At 41.5% G+C, this 26,806-nt stretch overlaps 3 protein-coding genes across 6 annotated transcripts; 2 read left to right on the top strand and 1 right to left on the bottom strand.

Annotated features, from left to right (window-relative positions):
• Positions 1 to 3,371: 3,371 nt before the first annotated feature.
• nfe2 (nuclear factor, erythroid 2) lies at positions 3,372 to 8,944 on the top strand. Of its 4 annotated transcripts, XM_080899949.1 has the most exons (5): positions 3,372 to 3,447; positions 3,947 to 4,012; positions 5,553 to 5,631; positions 5,751 to 5,888; positions 7,319 to 8,944. In XM_080899949.1, exons 3-5 carry the CDS (start codon positions 5,584 to 5,586, stop codon positions 8,597 to 8,599), a joined length of 1,467 nt encoding a protein of 488 aa, XP_080756075.1. In that variant the 5' UTR covers positions 3,372 to 3,447; positions 3,947 to 4,012; positions 5,553 to 5,583; the 3' UTR covers positions 8,600 to 8,944. The 4 variants fall into 4 exon arrangements, with proteins under 4 accessions (XP_080756075.1, XP_080756074.1, XP_080756073.1 ...); XM_080899948.1 differs by having other exon boundaries at positions 3,431 to 4,012; XM_080899947.1 differs by lacking the exons at positions 3,372 to 3,447; positions 3,947 to 4,012 and adding an exon at positions 5,300 to 5,463.
• Positions 8,945 to 9,688: 744 nt separating this feature from the next.
• hnrnpa1b (heterogeneous nuclear ribonucleoprotein A1b) lies at positions 9,689 to 12,466 on the bottom strand. Its single transcript, XM_080899951.1, has 10 exons — positions 12,309 to 12,466; positions 11,667 to 11,783; positions 11,411 to 11,557; positions 11,122 to 11,332; positions 10,879 to 11,031; positions 10,751 to 10,804; positions 10,549 to 10,665; positions 10,331 to 10,465; positions 10,174 to 10,241; positions 9,689 to 9,998 (listed from the first exon to the last, which is right to left on the bottom strand). The coding sequence occupies exons 1-9, from the start codon at positions 12,321 to 12,323 to the stop codon at positions 10,186 to 10,188; spliced, it is 1,005 nt and encodes a 334-aa protein (XP_080756077.1). The 5' UTR covers positions 12,324 to 12,466; the 3' UTR covers positions 9,689 to 9,998; positions 10,174 to 10,185.
• A 510-nt stretch (positions 12,467 to 12,976) lies between these two features.
• cbx5 (chromobox homolog 5 (HP1 alpha homolog, Drosophila)) lies at positions 12,977 to 16,544 on the top strand. The gene is made up of 5 exons (XM_080899952.1): positions 12,977 to 13,135; positions 13,669 to 13,845; positions 14,198 to 14,423; positions 14,637 to 14,737; positions 15,320 to 16,544. The coding sequence occupies exons 2-5, from the start codon at positions 13,715 to 13,717 to the stop codon at positions 15,459 to 15,461; spliced, it is 600 nt and encodes a 199-aa protein (XP_080756078.1). The 5' UTR covers positions 12,977 to 13,135; positions 13,669 to 13,714; the 3' UTR covers positions 15,462 to 16,544.
• Positions 16,545 to 26,806: the final 10,262 nt, after the last annotated feature.

The following is a 26,806-nucleotide window of genomic DNA, read 5'->3' on the forward strand; positions in this document are numbered from 1 at the left end:
ACCAGACTTGACTTTCATTCTGAAGAGCACATTGACCGAAAGAATACACAACCTGTTTCCAGAGGAATGTGATGCACTGCCTAAATAAAAAGAAAATTGCAACCAATTTAAACATTATAATGAGTCGAATATTAGAAGTTAAAAATGAAAAATGCTCTTATGCTTATTTTTTAAAAACAGATGGAATATCTCACAACTCACACAGATTGGTAATAAGTAAGCAACATAGAAGATGCTCCCAGAGAGTCTGAGTGTTTAAGATGAAAACTGGAGATGGATTCAACACTCTGTGGAGGCTCAGTAGGCATTTGCTTCAACAGTTTGAGAATTTCTTTTGTTTAAGAATTTGTATATCTCATCTTCTACCATGGTAGAGATCATATAAAAGAATCAGAAAACTCAGAGAAAGGCCAATATTAAAAATGACATTCTGCAGTGGATATCACTGGATGTGCTTGGAGAGACTTTTGAAAAAACATTTCCAGTAAAGTCAGCTTGTTGTGCATCCAAAAAATGGAAGTTAACATACTACCATTCAAAAAAATAAATAAATTTTAAAAAAAATCCAGAAACAGCAATGTGCACCATTTTCTTTCTGCTTGTTATCAGCACACAGTTCAAATAGATATATGCAGGTTTTGGAGAAACATATACGGCCAGTGCAGCTCCGTTTTTCAGGTACATCTTGTTTATTTCAGCAAGACAATGCCAAATCACATTCAGCAACTATTACAAAAGCATGGCTCCATAGTAAAAGAGTACAGTTGCTAAACTGGCCTGCTTGTCCGTACATGGCACATAAAATACTTACTGTATTATTAAACAAAGAATAACACAAAGGAGGCTCCAAGCAATTGAGCAAATGGAATCATATATGAAGTAAGAATAGAAAAGCAATTCATCCCCTCCGTTCCCAAGAGCTTGAAGAATCTCTTGAAGAGACCCGGTGATGCAACACCCCGTCGAGATATTTTTGGAAAAGCGTTGCTTTGTATTCTTCAGCAGTAACATTTCTCGGGTTTAGTACTTGAAACTATGTCGTTTTTGTAACGTTTTCAGTCAAATATAGATGTGTACAAAAACTGCAACTCATTGCATTCGCTGTTAGTTCACACTGTACAGGGCATGTCAACTTTTTTTTTGAGAAACACGCTTGCACAAAAATAAAAGAGGCTCTCAATAAATAATCAGGCAACGCAATACTGCTGTTGCAAAACATTATCTTTATCTGAACATCTTGAGATAAGCACAGGCACTATTGAGACATTCAGAAGAATGATGCTGCATGTTCAGGTTCCTCATTTTCTCGTTCTTATGTCTGGTAATGTGTGACCATCGTGACAAACAGAGCTACTGATGCTGTGTGAACGACAGACCATTGCGCTTCCAGTTAATTTCCAAAACAATTATTAATCTTTCAACTTTCATGCACATTTTTTCATTCTGTCTGCCACATCGGTATCAGCGATACCTGTGTAACAACATCCTATAACATGGGTTGCATTTTCAGTCAGATACCGATCTGCATATTCCCACTAACGGCTGCACACATTACCTGATACATGTCACCCCTTTTGTAATTTTTAGCTTTTTAGTTTTTTCTCAATCAATATAAAAAAAGAAAAAACTTAAACTGCCCTCTCTATTTTTTTCCCTTCCCAGAAACTGCCTCCAAAAATATTCCCCTTTTGATACCACAACCCATTGCACACATCCATTTTTTTTTTTTTTTTTTTTGGTCATGAGGCGGTTTTTCCCACTCATGTTTGCTAAAGCTTTCTGAATACTACAAAAAAACCAGAGATACCACAAATCCTTAATTTTTAATGAACATTTTAACGACCACGTAAAGAACAGCAGACAAATCATTTCAGATTAGCGTCAATACAAAACGTAACACACATGAAGCAAATCTAAGCCTGAGCGACTCAACTGTGGGCAGTTCCCAGCCAGCACCTCTGGCCTGTTTTTTAAGCACAGTTGTTTGGAGAACTGAGCTATACAATAAGTAAACTCTGACAGCCATGAAAGGTTCAGGCAAGCTGGAAAGCAGAGATGTCAAAGACTAATTGAAGCAAACAAACACAAACAGGGAATGTGGGCGTTGACCTGGGAACTGTGTCCAGATTCAAAACCACTGTGGTTGCAGTAATAACAGGGTGCTCTTTGGCATGCTGTGGCAGTGGTTGAGTCAGGGGCTGGGTGCTAGGAACTTGGGTTGGGAAGTCCCTTCTTTGATTCCTGGTAGACATTCACCTTTCTTGACTTAGTCAGCCACCTAGTTTTTCCATCTTAGAACAATGAGAAAACACTGTGATTTATGTCTCAGTGGGATGTGATATTATATTGGGCCATACAAAACCATCCATGTTCCCAAAGCTTGTGAATGTACAGCTGAATAAAATTTGTAACTGTAGCCCATCAGTGTATATTTAATGTTACATTAATTAACTCAAATGTAGTTATCATCACATTTACAACTTTTCTCTGGATGTTTGTGCAGATGTGTAAAATTTTCATTTTCATTTAAAATGTTTTGTACGATGATAGATAGACGTGCGTGTGCATGCGTGCATGCGTGTGTGTGTGTGTGTGCATGCGTGTCTGTGTGTGTTTTCCCGCTTTCTGTTTAACAAGTTAATTCAGCGACTACAGTTCGAGGAAAGAAATGACTGTGACATCGGTTTTCAGATTCACATTTCTGAGAAATTCTGCGAGCAGTTCTCCAAGCATGTGTTTACTTCTGCTTGCTTTAACAAATACTTGAATCCTATACAAAGTATTAACATATGCGTCTGACACAGAAGCTGAAATAACAGCTTCAAGTGATTTGGTGCCATCGATGAACGAGTGAATCTAACCATTGTGTTGTACACAATGTACGCGGCAAGGGGTCTGCAACAGAGGAAGAAAGATGCCAAATATTTAATATGGCCCAGATTGGTTCCAAAATCATCATTGTCACTGTGAGGCTGCCAGTGCTGTACACACACTACAACACAATAAATATGAATTACTCTACAACACGATAAATATGCATCTCTATCATCGGGAATTGTGTGAAAAGTTTTGCACAATGGGGCAGTTTCTCTATAACACACAGCCTTTGTGAATTCACTGTTCACAGTGCTGCAGATCAGGGCAATGAGGGGATTTTTTGTTAAGGATTGTAATGGTCACTTGCTATGTAAGACACGCTCCCCTCCATTCTCCCCCGGCTCCTCTCTCTCCCTTGGCGGTTGCTCTGCCAGATAGAGGAACAATGTAGTCTTTCTTACCTGTTGGAGGGTGTGCATTCCATCTCTGCTAAACTAAGTCTCAATCCTGCCTTCAAGCCCACCCCTGCTTTAACAGGGCCCTCACTGCAATGCCGGCTCTGACTCCAGGTGCTCCACATCACACTCCTCATACCTTTCCTTTGGGAGGATTTGAAAGGACATTGTTCTTGTACGGTTTGGCCGGGACAGAGATAATCATACGGCTAGTTTTTCTCTCACATTTAGTTGTTTAATCGGATCCTTTTATGTGTATTGTCATTACACAATTAGAATCAGAATTGCTTACATTGTTTAGATATATATTTGTAAACATCTACCTACTCCACTGTGGACTGACAGAATGATTGCCGTGTTATGTGCCAGACTGTTGGTTTGTGGTTTGTCATGTGGGCAAAAGGGAAATTTGGAGGTTGGGGTGCAAGTGTGCTATTAAGGATACAAGAGTGCAAAAAATTGTGGTGTGGGTGCTTTACAGGAAGATTGCGTTTGTCTGCACTGAGCCATCCCATTTATGCCGGTGGCTGTATGTGTAGCTGAACAGAAAGAGAGACTCACAGTTGAATAAGAGATAGAGCGGGAGGCCTCATGTGTTTTACTTCTTGTGATCTGTTAAAAGTGAGTAACACCGCGACAGCAGCACTCAGTACTTTTCTTGCCTGTAATTCCAGGATTCTTCTTCACATCTGATTTTTTTAAACTCATCACCAGCTGAAGTCGCAGAGAATGTTGCTCAGGTAAGTTCATTCATATCTTCCTTTTGTTGATTTTTTAGACTTTGCTTTTTTAAAGCTTTTTCAAAGCGACGTTTGGAGGCTGTAATTTTCCTACTTATATTTTTTGCGATTTATAAAAAGCCTAACATAAAAAAGTGCTATGAGTGTATTGCATTAATGGTAAAACTAACATTCATTGAAGCAATAAAGAATACATTTACAGTAAAATAAAGGTTTTTCTTTATTAGATTTTATGTTTTTGACATTTTAGATAATATTTTTGCTTTTCATTTAGTTCTTAATCTTGAATTTAAACTCCTTCTGTACATGAAGGAGCCTTAAGCAACTCACCACCAACAGAGGACTGGATAAAGCAGAATACGATACTTATAATTCCATGTTGCAGGACATTTACGCAATTGCAAACAGACTTACTCAGACTCTCCAAACATTTTTTTTTTTGCATGTTAAATGCATGTGGTTTGATTTTGAAGGTCAGAAACATTATATTAGATGTTTCATTCAAATAAAAAAAGGAAAATGAAGAAAAGTCCAGCAGATGAAGAAAACTATGAGATTATATCACATTTGGACTATCTAAGTAAAATTATTTAATGCAGGGAATTGCAGATCCTTTGAAGGCTATATCTAAAAGAAATAAACTGTGATCTGCGGAACCTCAGACACAGCCTAACTTTTTTCATTTTAAATTATTTAATTTTAATTAGTAGTATAATTTCCTGACCACTTTCTATAAGGATGTGAGGATGACAAATGGATCTCATGTCATTCTTTAATTGATGAAAAAACTGCTGCTTGCTCAAAAATACTTATTTTTATTCATAAAAATGACCTTTCAACCGCATGGATGAAATAAGATGATTATCATAATTTTCGCCCACAAAAAAAGCCTTAAGTCATCAACCACAATGTCAAGGAATATTCCCACTATAATTTCAGTATTTGTGTTTTAAACAGGGTCAGCACAGATACAGATTGTTATATAAAAAGTCTCAGTCAACAGATAGAGACTATAGTGGTCTAACAGAAGTGATGTCCCATTCAGAACCCTAACTGGGTTTTGAATGACTGAGCAAACAGCTATGAAACATAAAAAATGACCACAATGCTGTCTATCCTAATTAAAAGAGTTGAGAGAACCATTACTGGAAGCATGTTAGCCCTGCACCAACATTTCCAAAGCTGCCACCAGGCCCCCGTTACTCTTATAGAGCACGCTGTTTTCCCGCAGATTGTCTTATCAGCAGTAGGCATAGCTGCACCCTGAGACAGCTGATGGGAGGAGTCATCTCAACTGAACTGAACCTTTTATGTAGCCCAACAGAACCTTTACAACACCCCAACAGTCGTCTGTTTAGCACATATGTGTAATGTGCTAAAGACTCATCAGGAATTTGTGTTTGAAGGAGTGGTGTGACTAAACGGTTCGCCTGTACACACGAGTCAATGGAGTAAATGCGTTGTTTGTAATTTTTTCTGAATTTCCTTCTTTTTCAGTGTAATATTTCTTTCATGACATGCTCTTGTCTTTCTCTGCCAGGTTGAATTTTTGCAACAAAAGCGTCTCCTGAATGTGTTCCACAGCCAACTATGTTCTCCCTCTGAGGAGACCCTGTGAGGTAGGTCTGTCTACAAGGCATGAAAACACAAACCTCAACATGTAAAATAGATAGGTCCATATAAATATAATTTTTTTTAAATCCACAAAACAAATCAGAAATTCTTATTTTTCTAAAAGGTAGCAGCCACATCAGGCAAGTTGTGTGGGGGAGTGCCCATGCCAACTAATTTCCCTGGAGTGAGATCTCATGGAGCTCCTCAAGACACAGAGATGGATGTGGCTTGGCAGGAGCTGATGGCCATCACAGAGCTGCAGGTAACTATAGCACCAAATACACTGGGAGCACTGCAAAAAACAATGCTAAATTTTACTTTACCCATTGCGGATGTAGATTTCATCATCACAACTCTTTATGTTACATTATCATAGAGTTTCGGGTTTAATTTTAATAAATCAGTCACTGAATAAATAAATAAATGAGAACATGATATAACAGAAACTCTCACATTATTTTGCTTTGATTATCTTCTCTTATTAATTGGTTGTTTAAAGTGAAAAGAACCTGATGAGATATCTGAACTCAAGAAAAGACCAAAATAGCTGAACAGTCAGATTCACTTATTTGTTAAGCTGTAGCTGATACAAGCTCAAGCTGTAACCTTTAACAGTATGGGCTATTAAGTGTCTACAAGCAGATAGCTACAAAGATGTCAGAGGAAGTCAAGCCCACAGCTGTGTTTAGGGATTTACAGTAGCTGTGAAAGGTAGAGCAATAAAAAAGAAAGTGAAAACTTTCCGCTAGAACGCCTCTTCTATTGAGTACAAAATTCCCGTATGACTCTGAAGAGGGTGCAAGCTTAGCTGTTGCAGGAGTGGTGGTGCAGCATTACACTTACAGTGTTTAAAAAAGGGCCTTGGCAGAGTCATCAGGAAGGAAGCATTACCTGCAACCTCATCACAATGTCTCAACTCAGTGTCTATAATGTACAGAGCAACATCTGGAAAAGCCAGAGTTGTTCTTAAAACAAGTGCTGTGGAAAGATGAATTCAAATTGAGCTCGTTGGCCACAGTCGCCAAAGGTATATTTGGAGAAAGTGCTGCTTCAATGAAAAAAATCCTCTGCCAGCTGTTTAGCTCTGAGGAAGGAAAATATATTTTGTTGAGGCTGTGTTGTAGTCAGTGGCATAGCAAGCAATATAAGGATCCCACTGCAACTCCGTGGGTTAAGAAAATAAATAATAACCCTCTCACTACAGGAACAAGTGTGCGTCTTTTCTCATTGTAACACACGGACGTTATTCTCTGTGTCTAGTTGAAAGTAGGACTAATGTGATTCATAGATGACAGAATATCTTTGTTTGAACAAATTTCATGTGACACTTGTTGAAAAACTAATATACATCCAGGTGAGATGGGCAACAATGGTCTATTTGAGTGATGGCAGGATAGGAGGATTGTGAAAGGGGGCATGCTGTGTATTGCTAGTGGCCGCCTGTACTGCACAATAGCCGTTCTGTTTCCAGGTGGAACCTGATCACATCTTTAAGAGCCCTTCATATTCTATGGGTGGTAGGTTGAAGTGGGGGCAAACTTTCTTGTATAGCAAACCAGATAAACTTTAAAAAAACAGACAATGATTGTCTCATGGGGTCTTATTTAAATTTAATTGGTTTTAGTCATTTCACTGTTGTGAGTGTGACATATCTTTGAACCTGTCAGTCATGAGTGGGTGTTTGTCTTACAGGAGTTCGAAGTCCCTACTGAAAACCCCTATGAGACAACACAGTACCAAACCATGGAGCCCATGGCTTCTGTGGGAGAGTATGGGATGGCTCAGCCCCACTCGGAGCCCCCTGCTGCTTGTGAGCTGAGAACCGCTGAGGCTTACAATGGATTTTATTCCGAAGAGGTGCCTACCTGTCATCGTCTAGGCACCTCCACAGAAACAATGTATGGAAACTCTGAACCTCAGCTCAATCAGAGAATACTCCCGATCTCCTCTCACCCACAGCAATCTTTTGTGCCCCTTAGGGAGCAAACAAATATGTCAGGTGTCAATCAAGGGCACAGGAGAACCAATGCGTGTCTCACTCAGGGACTACGTGGGCACATGCAGTGGACTGTACATGGACAAAATGCACACACTCGCTCCGGTGATGACCTGGAGTCCGACTCTGGTCTGTCACTGGGTTCCAGTCCACCTTTGGCCTCTCCAGATAATCCTGTTGGTGGCGCACCAGGTTACCAAAGCGTAGACATAGGAATGGCATATAGTGATGGCGAACCAGACAGCATGACTGAGCACACAAGAAGATCCCACCTCCATTACTCAGCGGATTACCAGAATCATACTCACTCATATTTACACTCAGGTGCACATCCATCTTATTTTTCAGCCCAACCCATTTTATCTCAGCCACAGCCGAGTACTCCAACTCCTCGATCAATGAAACACCAGGGTTCAGCTGCAGCCTTGAGTGACCTATACAATGATTCTGCAATGTCCAGCAGAGGAAGCTCACACCTTAACATGTACATAAAACCCCAAGGAAGCATCTCTACCCCTCCCCTGAGCAGAGATGAGCGGCGGGCCTTAGCTTTGAAGATCCCCTTCCCCATGGATAAGATTATCAATCTACCTGTCGATGACTTCAATGAGCTCCTGACACAGTATACTCTGACAGATGCTCAACTAGCACTGGTCAGGGACATTAGACGAAGGGGGAAGAACAAGGTCGCAGCTCAGAACTGCAGGAAGAGGAAGCTCGAAAGCATAATTCACCTTGAAAGAGAACTGAATCAGCTCCAGGCCCAAAGGGAACACCTGGCACAAGAAAGGCTCGAGTTCCAGCGCAGCTTGGCATTCGTTAAATGTCGTCTTACAGATCTTTACACCCAAGTATTTTCTCATTTGCGAGATGAAGATGGACAACCATACTCGATAGATGAATATTCTTTACAGCAGACACCAGATGGTAAAATTTATCTGGTACCTCACACAATGCAGAAGAGAGAGCCATGCTGAAGAATTGGGTAGTTTCCTTACTCTGGAGAACATTCGACCCGATTGTACCGACTTTGACCGAGTCACACAGGAAGTTGTCATAAGAATGACGTTAAGCTTCACATAAATGTATTAATGGACACTGTTCATGTTCTTTTAATGAATGAAACCAGAGATTTGTTTTTATACAAACACTTTATTAAAAAAAAAAAAAAAAAAGGTTAAAAAAAATAAAATCTGCACAGCAGCCTTCTTAAAATATTTTGAGCACCAGCATGAATTTTCAGCCAACCTGTGGGGAGAAGAGAAAACTACATTAATTCAAATGTATTATTTAAAAAAAAAAAAAAAAAAAAAAAAAAAAAATAGATGTGTCTAGAAGTAGTAATGTTAGTACCTGGCAAAAACCATTGTCACAGAAATGAGGCCAGGTTTTGGGGTCCATGTCTCGTTACCTTACCTACCTACAAAATAGAAATACTGTAAGTAAAACAATACCCCAAAAATACAAAATATTTGCTCATTTCATAGCATGCAATATGTTTGGGCCTCAATGCACAATTGGAGGCCAAATTAAGTCAAATAGTAGAATGGTCATAAAACTTGATTAAATTATTACTGGGCTACATATCTCACTACCAGCTACATGACAAAATGCAAGATATACCATCAGTAGTTGAGAAGTCTGGTCTTACCTACAAACAGCACTTAAGCCTTTTGGTAGCTGCTGCCTGCTAGACTCAGGCCTCTGTTCTCACTCTCCCCTGCTTCAATGATCCTGGCGATGGTTTTGCTACTTCTCTCCCTCAGCTTGCTTCCATGGCTAGCCTCATAGACTTTGCATGTAAGCTAGCATTCTCCAGGTGATCTTTGCAGAAATCAGGGCAGAGCTTGTACCAAAGTGATGGGCTTTTTCTGATGATGGCATTTGCGCACCATTTCTTTGCCCGCCCTTTAACCAGTATTGCATATGCACTGACCTGAGCCAGCATGTAGGAGACACTGATATTGACTTTCCCCGGCCACCTTGTGATGTATATGGCTGAACCCATTTTCACCTAATAGTAAACCCTCCCTTTCCCAAAACCACTGAAAAGGCTAACGAGACTGTTAAAAAAACTGAAAGGTGTTTATTTCAGCTTGATTTGATGCAGTTACAAATAAAAACCAGACTTGAAGATCTACACAAAACCTCATTGGAATGCTTGCTTTCCATTAACACAATTGACGAAAAAAGAAAAACATAAGACAAAATGTTTAAATGAAGGCCCTCCATGATTTATCTACTGTACATCTCTTCTTGCAGCAGCTGTAACCTGCCACAACTCATAGGCTGAGCAGATTTAGGAGGTAAACCTGCAGTTGCCCTGTCACTTCGCTTGCTCTCCTCTCCTTGCTCTCCTCTCCTAAGTACTCAGTCCTGTTGAACAATACGGAACAACATTGTTAACTGTGCACTGACTTTGTGACCTGACATCCAGAGTGAATTTGTTTAAAGGTTATCTGCACTCAATGATTCCCTGCTCACCACAAGCTGTTGTTTTACATTAAAAAAAAAAAAGAGAGACTCTTAAGGCATGCTCTCAAGCTCTTACCACTTTGTCATTTTAAAATCGTCCTGGACGTCCACCATAGCCGCTGTTGTTTGAGCCTCCGTATCCACCTGGAAGCAAAAAACAAAACAAAAACAAAGTCAAAACAAGAGGTCAGCATACATAAAAGCATCTACTTGTGAAGTCTGGGAACTCATACCAAAGTTCCTGCCGCCGCCGCCACCACCACCAAAGTTGCCCTTCATGGGGCCAAAGTTAGAGGCCTGGGGGTCGTAGTGGCCCATGTTGTTGTAGTTATTGCCGCCACCGCCGCCTCCACCACCACCACAATTGCCTGTGATTACAGAGTTTGTAGGATTGGTCAACCTCAAGCAAGTTACAATTCTAGTAAAAGGCAGTGTAATGGCATTATCTTACCATAACCATTGCTGTCATAACCGTTTCCTCCATATCCACCACCCTGGTTGTAGCCCTGATTGTAACCACGGTTACCTCCATTATAGCCACCAGGACCACCAGGTCCACCTCCATAGCCTAAAAATATAAGACAGCCTTAAAATACACTGTGGAATTTAAGAAATACAAAGAAAATAGGAAGACACGACAAAACCATGCTCACCACCATCACCCCCGTTGCAATTGTAAGGACCATCTCCATATCGCCCCCTGCCACCTAAATAAGATAATCATATGGTTTGCCATCGCACAGTATAACAATCACTCCACTATCAACAAAATAAGCCGTACCTTGATTGAAGCCCCGGTCGTAATCATAGGGCCTGCCACCAGTGTTGCGACCTCCTCTCATTCCCATACCCATTCCTGCACTCTGCATTTCCTGCTTTGTGAGGGCCTTCCTCACCTCACAGTTGTGAGAGTTGATAGTGTGGTATTTCTGGACTGTGGAGAGAATTTTTTGTAAACAAGCTAGCCAACAATCAAAAGTCTGACAAAACAGTCTGGGGGAAAAAAGTCAACTTCTGCACTTACTGACAATCCGATCAACTGAATCGTGGTCGTCAAACGTAACAAAGGCAAAGCCCCTCTTCTTCCCAGTGTTGCGGTCAGTCATGATATCAATGACCTCTATTTTGCCAAACTGCTGGAAATAATCCCTCAGGTGTGACTCCTCTGTGTCTTCTTTGATGCCTCCAACAAAGATCTTTTTCACAGTTATGTGGGCTCCTGGTCGGTTTGAGTCCTGGAATCAAAGACATTTGTTATTGTTATGCGCCTTTTGAATGCAAGAACAATTGCACCTCATCCAGTTGTTACACACCTCCCTGGAAACAGCTCGTTTCGGTTCTACCACTCTTCCATCGACCTTATGGGGACGGGCTGACATGGCAGCATCAACTTCCTGCACTGATGAATATGTTACAAAGCCAAAACCCCTGGATCTCTTGCTGTTGGGGTCCCTCATGACCTGAAAGACAAATGCTTTTGGATTAGCCAGTAACCAACGTGCTCTACATTATTGCAAAACCATGACCACTGAAACATCATGACTACATCTTTAATGAAACCCGACTTACCACGCAGTCTGTAAGAGTCCCCCATTGCTCAAAATGAGCACGCAGGCTTTCGTCTGTCGTCTCGAAGCTCAAGCCTCCGATGAACAGCTTGCGGAGCTGCTCTGGCTCACGTGGGACCTATACAATAGACAAAGCAATGCAATAACATCTGATTAGCTTCTCCAATGTCAGCTTTAATGTAATACAACCATAACTTTAATGTGATAGTAGTATTAATTAATGCTGTTCACCGTCTACATACATCCTTCCCTGCTCCCCTTATTTATATTCAGGGCGTGTGGAGGAGGGACACACCGCCGCCATTAACGTTAGCAAAGCCGCTGAAAGACCAGCGAATAGGGCAAATATTTTAAGTACTTATTTGTCAGAGTAAGCCGTGATTTAAATGAGTGTTGCATTTAAGCGTGATTTCCCATCGTAAATGTTGATTCAAAGTCCTAAATTTCCACTGCAGCTCACCCGCAGGAACAAAAGGCCACGAGGCCTGGCTGCTATAAAATGGCGGCGTTTCAATACAGCTACGACCCAAACCGGAGACTGTACTACGAATCAAAAGCATGCCGCAACTTCATATTTCCTACCTTCTCTAACATAAAACAACGCATGCAATAACAGAGCAGTAGTCCCGAGCCCAGTACTCACACTCTCTCTCGACATGTTGCAGATTTAGCCTTGAAGACGTGTTGTGTAACTTGCGAAGAGCCGAGATCTGCGTCAGACGAGCGTAGCCTGCTATTCAACAGTACAATAAATAGCAACGGTACCGCCCCTGTCGCACGGCAATTGGGCAGCTATTCCCGCTGCAGTTTGTCGTCCGCAGTGATTCAATTTTGATTGGGCCATATAGAATCAATCATTACCAACATCCAATCACCTGGTGTACAATGACGACAATGAAAAAATGGATTACGGTTGTTGTATGTGAAAAGGAAAATTTGAAGAAGGTATCGAGTCTGTCGTGTATAACGGCTTTAAGTCAGTAAGCATACAGTGGGCACAGCTCGCTAAGTTATGTTCCTGGAAAACACAAGGAAGATGGTCAGTTTTTTAGATTAAACATCATACGAACCGTAAATGATTCCTTTTTTGATTTGTGGGCGGAAGCACAGCAGCCTTGTACAGCAATAGCCCTACCTCCCACATTAACATACACACCTTCTTATCAAAGAAAAATATTTTCTATACAGAGTGCACACGTATTAAGATAAAAAAAAATCCAAATTGTTACAGAATAAACTTAAAAACACGATAGAAGCACATTCAACCACTTTATATGAAGATCATCAGCTGACTGAGGGGCGGGTCAGTTATTGTGCGCTTTAACGCGCGCTTTTTTGCGCACAGCACCTTTGTGTGTATGTGTGTGTGTGTTGTGCTAGCTGCTAAAGTAGCTGAAAGGTTGGCCTCGCCGCTCCTCCACAAAGACAGGGTTTGACGGGTACAGATCGACGGTTGGGACCTCCAGAAGAGTAAGACACTATTTTTTGCAGTTTCATGCCGCTGTAGATATGGGCGCATGGTTTGATAGCATAGTAGTTTAGCTCGATTTAGCGGTTGCTTGCAGGCTACCTGCTGTAGCAAGTTTTCATTTGCTTTGCTGCTAGCGCCATTCAGCTAGTAGCCGTCGTCCTTGCTATTTGTACGTTTTTGTAGTAACAGTGACCGACTTTTCACCGATTTAGCGAGTAGATTGCGATCTGGATATTTAGCTGCACTGTTTAGTTGGTCTTTTTAACGTTGCATGTTGCAATTAAACAAACTATAACGATATTAAGCCTCTCGTTGAAATATGATAACAATCTTGCTAGCTGTGGCTAATTAGCTAATGTTAAAGTGTTACCGATCTGTAATTTGTAGCTGCTTTGCGATTGGAGTGATGTGGCTGTGTAGCCATTATTCTTTTTAAAAATTGGTGCGGTTTTTTTTTATTAACTAGAGCTAGTGGGAGAGCGATCAAAACTCAAATATCTTTAACGCGAGCTTTTCCGTTCTTTCTAAACAGGGAAGTGTCACCTGCAACCGCGTTGTGTTAAGCACCAAACTTTACCATGGGCAAAAAGTCTCGCGGAGAAGAGTCTTCATCCTCTGATGAGGAAGAATATGTTGTGGAAAAAGTGCTGGACAGGAGGGTGGTGAAAGGAAGGGTTGAGTTCTTCCTAAAGTGGAAGGGATACTCGGAGTAAGTAATTAAATAAATGTACTAACAACGGTCATAGCTCCCATAGTCAAAAATCTTTTGAATCTCTATTAAAATTAAATGTTGTAAACAGTTGGTCACATTTTGGAGTAGGTAGGTTATTGGAGATTGCTATTCTAACACTCGGGTCCAAGATGCACCCAGTGCACAACAGAACAGCTCTCTTAGACACAGATGCTGTCATCTAAAGCACAGTAATGACCATGAAAGGAACATTAGATTATAGTGTTTTAAACATTGCAAGATATCAAATTTTTTAGCATATCTTGCAGTTTCCAATCCAAACTGGTGCATTAAGGCTGCACTGATTTTTCTGTTCTGTGCTCTTTCTCAGCAAGCACAACACATGGGAACCAGAGAAAAATTTGGATTGCCCTGAGCTTATTTCAGAATTCATGAAGACCTACAAGAAAAGCAGTGGCGGGACCTCCACACCCAGCAGTGGGGCCAGCAAATCAAACACGGCCGCCTCTGGACGCTCCAAAGATTCTAGCAGCTCAAAGAAGAGGAGCTCGGATGATGACGAGGAAGGTGGAAGTAAGCCCAAGAAGAAAAAAGAGGTAAGAACTATTTTTGGCTGCAGAAGCAGGATGTCTAGAACTTGAAATGTGCTGCATTTGGCTTCCTTTTTCACTTGACATTAAGTTAGCACAACACATTTATCTAAGGTGTGTGGAAACTGAGACTGTTTACATTTAAAGACAGCTGGTGTAAATTCAAGAGTTTAATACAAAATCCAGATTTCTAAAGTAATTTTGTTCGGGGTCTTTCAGGATGACATTCTAGTCGCACGCGGCTTTGAGAGAGGACTTGAGCCGGAGAAGATCATTGGAGCAACAGACTCGTGTGGAGACCTCATGTTTCTTATGAAGTGGTAGGTTCTGAAAGTCTTGATTTAATTTTGCCTTTAGTTTTTGTGTGAAATCGATCAATAAATGCACCTAGTGTTAGAAATCTTCTTATATGCACAACCATTCAGATGCAGGCAGTTCTTCTGCTGTATGCAGGCTGTACTGACATAATTCTTCTTACACTCTGATATTTCTATTTGTAAACTGCCTTTAGCAGCATTTATAGCTTAGCTGGCCTATGGTATGTAATTGCATATTATCTTGAGGGATAAGGGTAGTACACTGTTGTTCATCCTTGGTCAAGCCCCGTTTAAGGGTTAATGTCAGATAATAGTTGTAGTAGTTTAATAGTAGTTTATCACAGAAAGCTGTACAGTTCAAATTTCTTTTTCTTTTAATTTCTTGTAAGTTATTTTAAAAATCACTTGCAGCAGATGGAATTTAAATGCACTCCATGTAATTAATGTAATGTGTGAAATCTTATGCTACATTTTAACTAGTTGGACAAAATTTGCATGTTGCAAGTGTTTTGAAAACGGAGATATTATATCTTGGTTGTGCAAAGACACAAACCCAAGCGGTAATTTTAAACTTTCTCTTTCCAGGAAAGACTCTGATGAGGCTGATCTCGTGCTCGCAAAGGAGGCCAATCATAAGTGCCCACAGATTGTCATAGCCTTCTATGAGGAACGTCTCACCTGGCATGAAGACAGTGACAAGAAGGAGAAGGATGCAGTCAGTGCGTGAGTGTATCGCCTCAGGAGGAAACGGGACCTCTTCACTGCAGGGACAACCTTGAGTCGGACATTTTTCACATCCTAAACTCCCAACCTTCAATTTTTACCATGTCCAGCAATGACACACACAAATTTTGGACACTGTGTTATCTCCATCCAAGCCTCATTGGAGCACACGGGCCCAGACTACTAAAAAGGATCCATCATTCAGGAGGAGAAGCTGTAGTTGACATGGGTGATATGCTACTGGGGAGAGTTTATACTATTCTGTCTTTGTATTCTTTACTTTCTTCAAAAAAAAAAAAAAAAAAAAATTTAACACATTGTTTTAGTGCTTACAGGATACGATTATGTTAGTGTTGAAAATCAGAGTTGGTAAAGGCTGTGTTAACCCAGAGTGTGTTCCATTGTGGGTTCACAACTTTTAATTTGCTATAAACGGTGTACCTCTTCCTTTTTAAGAACCCAGCTGACACCACAAAGATGGAAACAACATTTTTTATTTTTTAAAGTCAGGAAGCCGCCGCCGCACTTTCCTGACTGCATAATCGCTTCCTTTTAAAAGGAAAAACTTCGATATCATAGGTTTCTCATTTGTCTTGCTGTAAAGCCTGCCAGGATGGATTTACTCAGTTTTTTCATAATGTAATTCATAATGTAGTGGTGGGTTGTTTTTTGTCTTGTGGTTTGTTTGTTTTTTTAAATAACAAAGTTTTATTTTCACGTTCAAATATACCGGTCTATACAAATATACATTACCACATCAACAGCTAACCCAAAGGACAGTAAAACCAATTATGCACATTTTTTTTTCCCTTTTAAATAAGCGTTTTTGTTTTGTTTGTTTGTTTTGGGGTTTTTGTTTGTTCAAGTCTGACAATCTTCTATGTATCCAAGTGAAATGAAGCCAGGGTTGTGCCTGTCATTAGGGTCTGCCACCTTGTGGCCAAAAGATGTAAACCTTGAATGTGTGACCAATCCCTATGACAACCCTGTGGTTTTAATAGTTGTTGTTAGTCATCTTTTGATTTTTATGTTAAATGGTTATTGACATTGCCATAATTTCAAACATTAAAGCAAGCTTTGAACTGAATTGGTCACATCCTGGGTTCTCTTGTGTTGACTCTATTTGTTCTTAGCTTAAGATTTCTTTTATTTTACTTACATTTTTTTTCTCTTTCTTTTCTGGGACCTGAAAAGCACCTCCAAGCTTTTATACACTAGATGGATGTCAGCTTTGCAGTTTGATCTGTTGTGCTCCAGCGTGGACTCTTGGGACCAAATGTTTCGTGTCTACCGAATAAAATCTGTTTTATTTTTGATTTAAAAAATTTTTTTATCAATGTTTTTAGCTTTAATTGGCATTGTGAATGAAGGCTGTGCACCTCTCCCCTTTTCATATGTACCATACACAAATTATGTCCCTTGATATTAACTTAGATGATCCTTCTGGTGTCGATTCCTTTAATAACAAGTATTCGGTTCCTGAATTATTATTTTTTATTTTCTTTTATTTTTTTGCCAGTGCAGAATTTTTAAAATGTAGACTATTTCTTGTGTGAATGAAATGTTGTGAGTATGTGTACAGTAGCACCCTTTAATAAACATTTTCAGTGTTAAAGTTGCTGTCGGTTTCATTTTAGACTGAATATTCCATTCACAAAGCATTTAAGTCAGAAAATAATACTAGAAATTTCTTGAATATAATTCGTAAGAACTGTTATGGAGGCAAACTGTAACTTAATATCTGGAAGTTTCCTACCTGAGGGAAAATCACCATCTTGGCCGGATAACATATGATGGGTATCATTACATGGGCTTGTTTCTTTTCAAAGTGAAACGACTTTTTATCCGTTAAAGGTTTAAAGCGCAATGGCTGCTCTTCCCCAGCAGATGGTGCTGTTAATCAATAGCAATCCAAAAGTAAAGGTATTTTTATGCAAGTCATTCACAGTTCAAACTCTTAAAGTTGCTCACATGAACAAGTCATAAATGGGTGTTTATGGATTTTTATGCAGCTTTTTGAGGTCCAGGGATTCACAGTGTGTTTACCATTTCTGCTGAAGCCATCCATATCTCCCCAACTCATAGAGCTGATTAAAACATCTGTTAAATTAAATTAAGATACTTTATCTATATCTAAAGTGGCTCACAACACATAAAACAAAAATCCAATACAATTAGTCATTTTTGTTTTGGTGCTCATATTAATGTTCAAGAAAGACAGATGAAGGAATAGCACACAATAAAGGTTAGATAGAAACTTCAGTTATTATGGCTCATTCATGGTTGGTGCCTTAAACCCTTACGCCACTGAAGCAATCCACTTCAATTTCATGATGCAGCCATAAAAACAAATATGCATCGCTGCAATATGTGGGTTTTTTTTCTTCTACTTGAAACTCAAAGAAAAACACAAGCAGGGAGTTGAAGCTATGCTAAAACCAGACTCTAAGCATGTGAGAACAAATTATAATTCCCTTTATCTGGCAACCATAACAAATTATGAAATAACTAAGTGCATTACAATACGAGTTGTTAATTTTTATTAAAAAAAAAAAAAAAGGTATATAATATAAGGTAAGAATAATGTCGCTCCTATACGGACCAGCTGCAAGATTAGTCATAAACCGCAGTGAAGGTGTAGTCTTGTTCTTCTCGCACCACCATCTTTTTCTTTCTTGCTGCCCTTTATAGCAACTCTTTTTTACATGCACACACACACACACACACACACACACACACACACACACACACACACACACACACACACACACACACACACACCACACACACACACACTGTGCTGCTTGGCTACGTCTAAAGTGATGGAATTTTCCTTGCAAAAAGGCTTTTACACTCCAAATGGAATGCAAAGGTCACTAGTAAATATCCAGCCCCTGGGACCATTAAGCTGGGCAAAGAGAGGGAGGCTGTTTTATGGAGCCTGGAGCTGTCTGCTCACAAACCCAGGCCAGTATGGGTTTGGTTGGGAAAGACACTGTGCATTAACAAGAGGCTCTGGTGACTATGTGTGGCAAATGCAGTACAAAGTAAAGGCGGCGTAGAGGGTATTTGATCAGAAGGATGTAAGTGTAAAGCTCCATCAAAGCTTGAAATGCTTAAAAAGTGTTGGCTTTTCAGGACACAGATTTTTGACGCTGCAAAGAAGTACAACTTGACATTTGTAATATATAAAATTTATAAAACCCTTAACGCTGTTTTTTGCCATGGGAATCATATTCTGGTGTAAATGTATTTATTTATTCGCAGCAGCCTCTCTGCACTTCAAACATACTTCCCCCCGCTAGTAACTTCTAGTGCAAATGAGTTCCACAGGGTACTGTCCACAGCAGAGGTGGGCCGTCTTGCTGCACACTGCACAAAATGAGCGTCGGGGGAGCTACTGTGCAGCTGTGGTGAGGAAAGGGACTGCAGCAGTGGGGCCTCATCAGAGTTACAGCTTGCTCAGGGATGCCACAAACAAATAAACATGCGCTCGTGGAGATAACGTGAGCACAAAAAGAGGAAAGATTCACCTTCCTCTGTCAGTCTCAGCAAAACTACGAAAAATTGTGGGAAAAAAGACAAAGCGTCGTGAGTCACAAGTATCACACAGGCCGGTGTAATTTGATGTGGCCTTTACTTGTGCTGTGATCATGTAGACACAGCTGCGCCTCCTTGATCCAATCAGATAAAAATGTCTGCGGCGACGACTGCATCGGCGTCGTCTCGAAGCGCACTGATCTGTGTGAAGGTGATTGTGGCGTGATGCTCTAATTTGGGTGCCCATCACACTTAATGCGCAGTAAAGCACCACAGACAAAGCGTCTTCCTTCTAAATGCCCCCCCACCCATGTGCTGCTCCACAGCTCTCACCACCAACCTACTGCTGGCTGTGTTTCCCCTTCCCCTCCCCAACACTCCTCCCTTCATCTCCTCTCCCCACCAGGGGGAAAGAGTTATAGCTGCCATAAAAGGCAGGTAATGCATTGTTAACTAATTCTGTCTGCTCAGAGCTGATATATCCTCTGCTCTAAATCTCTGTTCCTCCAATAAAATGCAAATGCTAATGCTTGCCCTCCATGAGCTGATATCATTTTTAACAGGCCAGAGGTAAATGCTGGAGAAGGGTGGGGTAAGCCAGAGGTAGTCGGTGACATGGCAGGGCTTTGAGCTTTCAGGGTACACGGCTTGTTATAAAGGAGACCTGCTCCGCATACCTCCGACCAGCAAGTATGCTGCACATGTGGCCACAGGTACCACTGTAAGACCGCAGCGGTGTGGTGCAGTGCATCGAGAGGCCGCGTGCACGTGTCTAAGCAGCAGCAGCAGCTAAGCTTCTAATAGTTTAAAGCTAGTGTTGCATCTTTGTTATTTAGAAGCTTATCAGTCAGTACTCACTCACCGTCAAATAGAAAGAGGAGCCAATTTGCCTGTGGATGTAATGCATCATATTTCCATGTTAATAGTAGTGTCATACTTCGTGTAACCTTGGGCTTCTAAATATTGATCCACTTCTAGATTTTCAATTATCCTGTGCCGTTTTTCTGCCATCTGGTAAGGACCAGTGATTTGTGTTCCTTCATATCTGGAGGCTTGTCCTGTAATTAGACCATAAATTAATTTGCAGAGAAGAGAGAGAGAAAGAGAGAGCACAAAAGATTGAAGGCATTAAGTGAGGCCTGGGTTGTTGGAGACAGAAAATCATAGGAAACCACAGCACAGTGTTTTATCCACTATAGAATAAGATTTTTTTTTTTTTTTTTTTTGGGGGGGGGGGGGGGTTTCAGGCATGTGTCACTTTTTTTTCTCAGCTTTTTAAAACCATGCTGCTGCTAATGATTGCTTCTAAGTCACTCCTTCAGTAAACTGCTAGAGATCATCCACTGACATAATTATGCCTAATTGCTCGCAGTGCAATAGCAAAATAATAAGGAAAAATTGAGAGCATTACTGTCAAAATGGATGTGAAACTTTGAAGTGAAATCTGCTGTGAACCCATCAGTGGATTGAAAATGACCCCCTCTGAAGGCAGGCAACAGTTACGTGCTTCGAACTGAGTTCTTATTTACAGCACAGCTTAAGTGGAGCTCCTAAAAAAAAAGAAAAAACTGTGCATTTTTACTGATTTTAAATTGGTAGTATAGGCTCTCCTGCAAGATTATCTCATTGTCCCCTGCTGCTAAATTACACATAGAGATTGTGGCTGTCGCTGCAGAGTGTTTGAGCAGTGCAACAGCAGCTCTCTTTGCCGTGCAGAAATTCACATTAGACAAGCCTAAGTTACTCGCTTGAAGCAATTAAGAGAAAAATTGCGTAACACAATGGGCTTCACTAGGGGTGCAAAGTGCTGAATCAGCAGGGTCTGAGTTTAAAACACTGTATGAAGACATAATCTTAAGCGGTTAAGGGTAATGTGACAGTAGGCTGTAGAATACTGCATTGCTGTACCTGCTCTACATGATACCTTGGGTGCTTTAAAGCAAGGCCACAGCTGCCGGCATGCTCTGATCATATCTTGCGGGGCTCCAGAGGCAAGGTCAGCCAACACAGAGCCCACCTGCTCCCCCATTCTCCATCACGGAGTCCCTCAGCCCTGGCCTCCCGGAGGGAACATGCCTGACTGCCGTGGTCGTACAGACAGCATGTGTCCCTGAATTTATGATGGCGACTTATTGGCGGCCTTTCACGTAAAAAGTCATCTTGAGTTTCCCAGTCTGGCTGTATGTGTGGTGAGCGTTAATCCATTAACATTCAGGGCAAACACGTACTGAGCCTGGCTTTCTGCCAGCTCAGAGCCCTGACAGTCTTTGACCCACCGCTGACCACAACATTCTCCCAGCCTTAGCCAGTCTTGACATAATACAGAGCCATAAACTATCTAATGTTACCATGTATATGAATGTGAAGCATTATATGCCTGAGGTAATAGAATGCAAGGCTTATAACCAAGTGAAAAGGGCCCAGCTGCAATAGGCTCATTTTCTTAGAGTAAGGAAAAAAATCACATTTGTCTACCGTAGAAGTTTACACATATTACAGTGAGCCAAATGATCATGAAGTTTCAGTCCTTTCTATTTCCATCAAGGATTAGAGTTCAGAGAGGCCATGAAATCCCCACAGTTTCCACAGTAGTATTTATTTCAGCAGGAGATGTGGAGGTTCATATTAACTGATCCACAAGGAACAGTTCTGGCAGAACTTAAAATGCTGCGAGGCTCAGCCGGGCCTTAGAATTGAGAGCTTTCAACAACACGGGCTGCTCTGCTGCTGGAGGTGGCTCCTGAACTGATTGTAATTTTAGTGGCTTATAAAGGCTCGATAAATACTTTATAAAGCTGCGTTCCATAACAAATCTAACATATAAAAGAAGGCATAGATGTTACTCCACACAGGATAAAGGGGCTCTTGACAGGTTCTTGAATAGGTTTTATAATTCAATATTACAACCACCATCCTTGTAAGGACCCTGTCATCTCCCAAGGCTCACAGAATATATAAGTTAAACACACATTCAAGTGCTCACGGTCCAGTCCATTACACTGATTAGCAGTAAACACATTTGTAATAAAACTAAGTGAAATAGAGGTGGACGGACTGCACACTGATTCATTGCAGAATCTTAGTGAAATATAATGTGTCCTGGATGTCGTACTTCTGAGGGCGCAGTGATACAGGGCTTTACTTGCGGGATCTGTAACGCGCACGGGACAATTTATCCTAACAGCTCATGTCTAAACATTGAGTCCTTCATCTCAACTGCTGGCCAGAAATAAACCCAGGCAGAGCAGCGTGACGGGGGTCCAGTCGATGTGAGAGATTCTAGAGTGCAGAGCAGACCAAACAGATGTCTCTCCACAGCATAGGCTGTTTGTTCTGTCTCCCTACTTTGTACTGTCTGTCCACCACTTTACCCCCCCCCCCCCCCCCCCCCCCCACACACACACACACACAAATTCATTGTGCTTGTGTTGCCTGGTTTGAAATCTGTTTGCCATACACTGAGCTACACATTACATAAGTGTTATTGGAAGGTTTAATGGTCTATTTTAGTGCAGATGGTTTTTCTTTCTTTCTTTCTTTCTTTCTTTCTTTCTTTCTTTCTTTCTTTCTTTCTTTCTTTCTTTCTTTCTTTCTTTCAACCAGGCAGCAATCATTAATGGAAGAAGAGCAGGAAAAAAGAAAGAAGAAAGAGTGGATCATGTGTTCCCACTTTTTGACCTCTCCACTGCAGCATGTGCACACCTGGTTCAGTTTAGATTGCTGTTTCTGTGGAATAGCTGCCGGCTAGTGGTTTCATCTGGGGAGCGGAGGTCTAAAAGTCTACAATATGCTTGCTCAGAGGTTATTTTGTGAAATGTTCAGTTGTCATGTCTGACACGACCTGAGGTGTAGGTGCAAAATCAAAGGTGTGTCAGTGCTAAGCCACGAAACCAGTGGTTAAGCGTCAAAGCTGAACTCTGAAAAGAATGGCTTCACCTTAGGTAATCTTCTTTTAAAAATGGTTTTGTTTGGATTTTAACATTCCATGAAAAATAACTTTTGATAATATTTGTTAATAAGGCTGCATTACTTAAAAACAGCATCTTTAACGGCATGTTTTAGCCCCAACTATGTGAAAATCTATGTCAGATGTGTTGCCTTGATTATGGGAAGGGCAAATCACGGCCACCTCAGACTCTGAGCAACTCATCTGTTTCCTATTGGAGGAAGTGATCCTGGCAGGAAGGTAGAGGCAGTAGATGAAGGCAGGCTGGGATAGAAAGACAGTAAAAAGAGAGCAAAGGGGTAGAGAAACAGGAAATGACAGTGTGACCCACAGGGCCCACTTACTACCTTGCCAGAACCCCCTGGCCACAGCTAGCCTACTGGGCCAGTGATTTCCATCACCTGCTGCTTTTGGTTCCTCCACATAAATCCAGGTGCTCCTAAATAAAGCTCTCTTTCTCCAGGAGCCACGGGGAGCCAGAGAGGAGGCTGAAGGCTGGAGGGGCTGTACCACTGAAACAATGAAGCCCTGCCTCCCTGTGAGAACATGGCATGGAAAATACTGCTCCAAATAAGGCCAGGCAGAGAGAAGTAGGGAGCTGGGAATTTTTTTTTATCGGTCTCCTGCAAGTTAAAAGCTCCATTTCATTAAAGCTGTCTTCTAATTAAAAGAAGGGGGACCATTCAATACAAAGTTGCTACATTTTGTAATTTTTTATTTATTTATTTAAATACCTGCCCGATTATTAATATAAGCCTAGTCCAGTGGGAAGGAGAATCTCAGCACTTTCCAGCTCCTCACTGCCCCCTGGCAAGCTGAATGGACGCTGCAGCCACTGAACTGATAAACCTAGAAATCATTTCCGACTCCAGCCAGAGCTCTTTACAGTACCGTCAGCGCTCCCTGGTGATGGATTAATGCACTGTTGTTGTCATTTTATTGCCATTTTATTGCCCTGGTGCAATTTACCAGGCTTTATGCGCCTACGATGGCCGGAGAAGCAACGCGCAAGCGCAGGCGACCGACATTCCGAGACAAAAGGCCACCTCTCACCCGATATACGCGCATGCGCATTCTCCTCGCCATGGAACACACACGCGCGCGCGCGCACACACACACGCACAATAAAAATAATAAATAAATAAAACACAGTTCATTTGTACCTCACATGTGTGCATCACTATGTGAATCATTTGCAGCTTCACATTCACTGCTGCTGTTTCCTACTCTCACCAGCTGGGGGCAATGTCACTCAACAGCTTCGACGTGAAGTAACAGCACCCCTCCGTCAAACAATACTATGCATTAAAATATAATAAGAATAAATGTTTCTGTGATTCAGAGCGTCTCTGTGCTTTCCATTGGTGCAGATTTAAGCGTCACTGCAAAAAATGCAAACAAAGCCTCAGTTAAGCAGCTCAGTTTATATGAAGGAAATTTTGACGTTTCAAAACTCTGCAGTGATTTTTTTAAGCTGTTAACATTTTCATCGGCCACCATTGTGAAAAACAACAAAACACTTTTCACGTGTTATTGCTTCCCAGCTTTTTAAAGTAAACACGCTCGCCCACAGACGCACCGCACAGCAGCTGCTGATCGTAGGTCCTTGTTCAAACATGTGGAGAGAGGCTTTGTGAAGTCTCCTGCCAAACTATTCAATTATCTCTCACGCCCTGGAAACCAGCCACAGCCAGGTCGCTTGGATGGGAGAGGCTCGTGATTTGCATTCTGTCTCGTCTGTTGTTATTATTGGTGTAATTACATTGTTGTTGTTCCACTTCTAGCAACGGTCTTAAATCAGCACTAGATAGATTTTAATAGCTACAAATTGTTACATTTGTCACCTGGTTTGTTGCTATTGTCACCTATTGTTTGATACAACAAACGGATCGAGTGTAAATCAAATTTTTTAAGAGCTACTTTTGAAAAAAAAAAAAAACCCAGAGTTGCACGTTGTTTCAGAGTAAACATTATTACCATGGCAGGTAGCGGCCACCAGAGGGAGCACTGATGCTGTCAAATTTAGGGGGGGGGGGGGGGGGCTACCTGACAAATAAGAGCATGAAACTGCAAGAAAAGTAAATGCATACTATTACTCCTTTAAATCACTGTCAGGTGTTATAAAAATATTTCAGACACTTCCATTTCCCCCCCTTCTGTGTCAATCTCTGCCGTGAAAATTTACTCATGTTGCATGTTTGGTGTAAGGTTGTGTCTATGCCTCTCACATTTACAGCGTGGAGCACAATCTACACAAGGACCTGTAACCTCAGAGTCTCGAACGCCTTGAGAGCTACTGATCCATCACCCTTAATGGAAGAGGATAAGTTTCAGCCAGTGAAAGAGAGATCAGACAAAGGCAGGACGATTTATGAGAGACGCAGAAGTGGAACTCCTGACTGTGGGCCTTGATCTGAGCTGGGGTGGCTAGGCTAGTTTAGGCTACGCCCTAGGCCAGGGTCACACACACACACACACACACACACACACACACACACACACACACACATTAGTAGAGATCAAGAGAGCTTTAGTCTCCATACCGCATCCCCAAATCCAAACCTTTCTCCTCGGCTTTTGAAGTTCTCTTGCCCCCTTCTTCTGGACTCACTTTTGCATGTCCGTCTTTCCCAGTGAATGTCGAGCTCTGGGTGGTGAAATATGGAGTGGAGACCTGTTACATGTTAGCTTAGGAGATAGCCAGGGTATAAATTATGTGGGAGTCTCTAGTCAGCTTTATTTATGAGAGGCCTGTCAGGTGTTTAGGTGTTGGAGTGAGATGTGCGGCTTAAATCGTTTACTCCACTGTAAATCAGGTCACACAGGCCACATCTTTTTGGACAGTGTATGTTTACGTGTGTGCGCCTGTGTTTGAGTCCTTGTTTTTAGCCAGAAGACCAGGCTGCGTGAGGCCCGGTTGTGATAATGTCAAGGCATAGGTGTTAATGTGTCGTTGTGAACGTGAGAGTGTGCGCATGTGTTTTTAAGTCTGTTTTGTCTGGAGGCCATCGGGGCTATGGTACAGATGGTATGAAGCACTTGCTATTGTTCAAGTTATTAGGCTGTCAGACTAACAAAGATACCTTTTATAGATCCCCTCAATACACACACCTGCTGTTGCCATTTTTAAATTGTGAGCAAATATGAAACCTATTCAACACGTTTCATGCTTCTTTTGTGATGTCCCCTGTTTGCTTTTATCCCAGACATATCATGTAGAGGTGGATAGACCATGTGAATGTAGCCCATCTGAGGACATCAGGTATCACTCAGCAGGTAGTTAGACCTGTCACCGGATGATGTATACAGGCTCTCAGACAGAAGAACTGCAGCAAACAGGTTGTATAGACAGTGTATTCATTACCATTATTCCCCCAAAAGGCGATGCATGGGCAATGCAAAGCGAGAGATTTGTGTACCCCTCTGGTTGAGCTATTGTCTGTCTCCTGAATCAGTCTCGTCTCAGCCCAACAATGGCGTTTGGGCTTGGCTGAAGGGTTTTGTTCATCCTAAGTGGGAAGAGATTCGCTTCTTAAAGTGAGACCAAAGGGGAAGGGAGTGCAGAAAGTAGAGTGGAGGGGAGATGAACTGAGTTAAGGTTGAAAGGGGTTAAGAACATGAGACAGGGAACTCTGGAGAGAGATCGAGAGGATAAAAAGAAGGGGTGGAGAGGAGTAGAATGAAGGAGAGGAAGAGGGACAGAGGATGATGTGCTGGAGGCAGGTACATCTGCATTCTCTCCAAACACAGCATAGGCCTGTCTTAGGTGTCTCTATCCCAGCAGTGCTCACTGGCAGATTTATGGCATCCCCTTGTGTGTGTGTGTTGTGTGTTGTGTGTGTGTTTGTGTGTAGGAGAAAGAG

This window comes from Rhamphochromis sp. 'chilingali' (genome assembly GCF_963969265.1).
Source record: "Rhamphochromis sp. 'chilingali' genome assembly, chromosome: 12".
Classification (NCBI taxonomy): Eukaryota; Metazoa; Chordata; class Actinopteri; order Cichliformes; family Cichlidae; genus Rhamphochromis; species Rhamphochromis sp. 'chilingali'.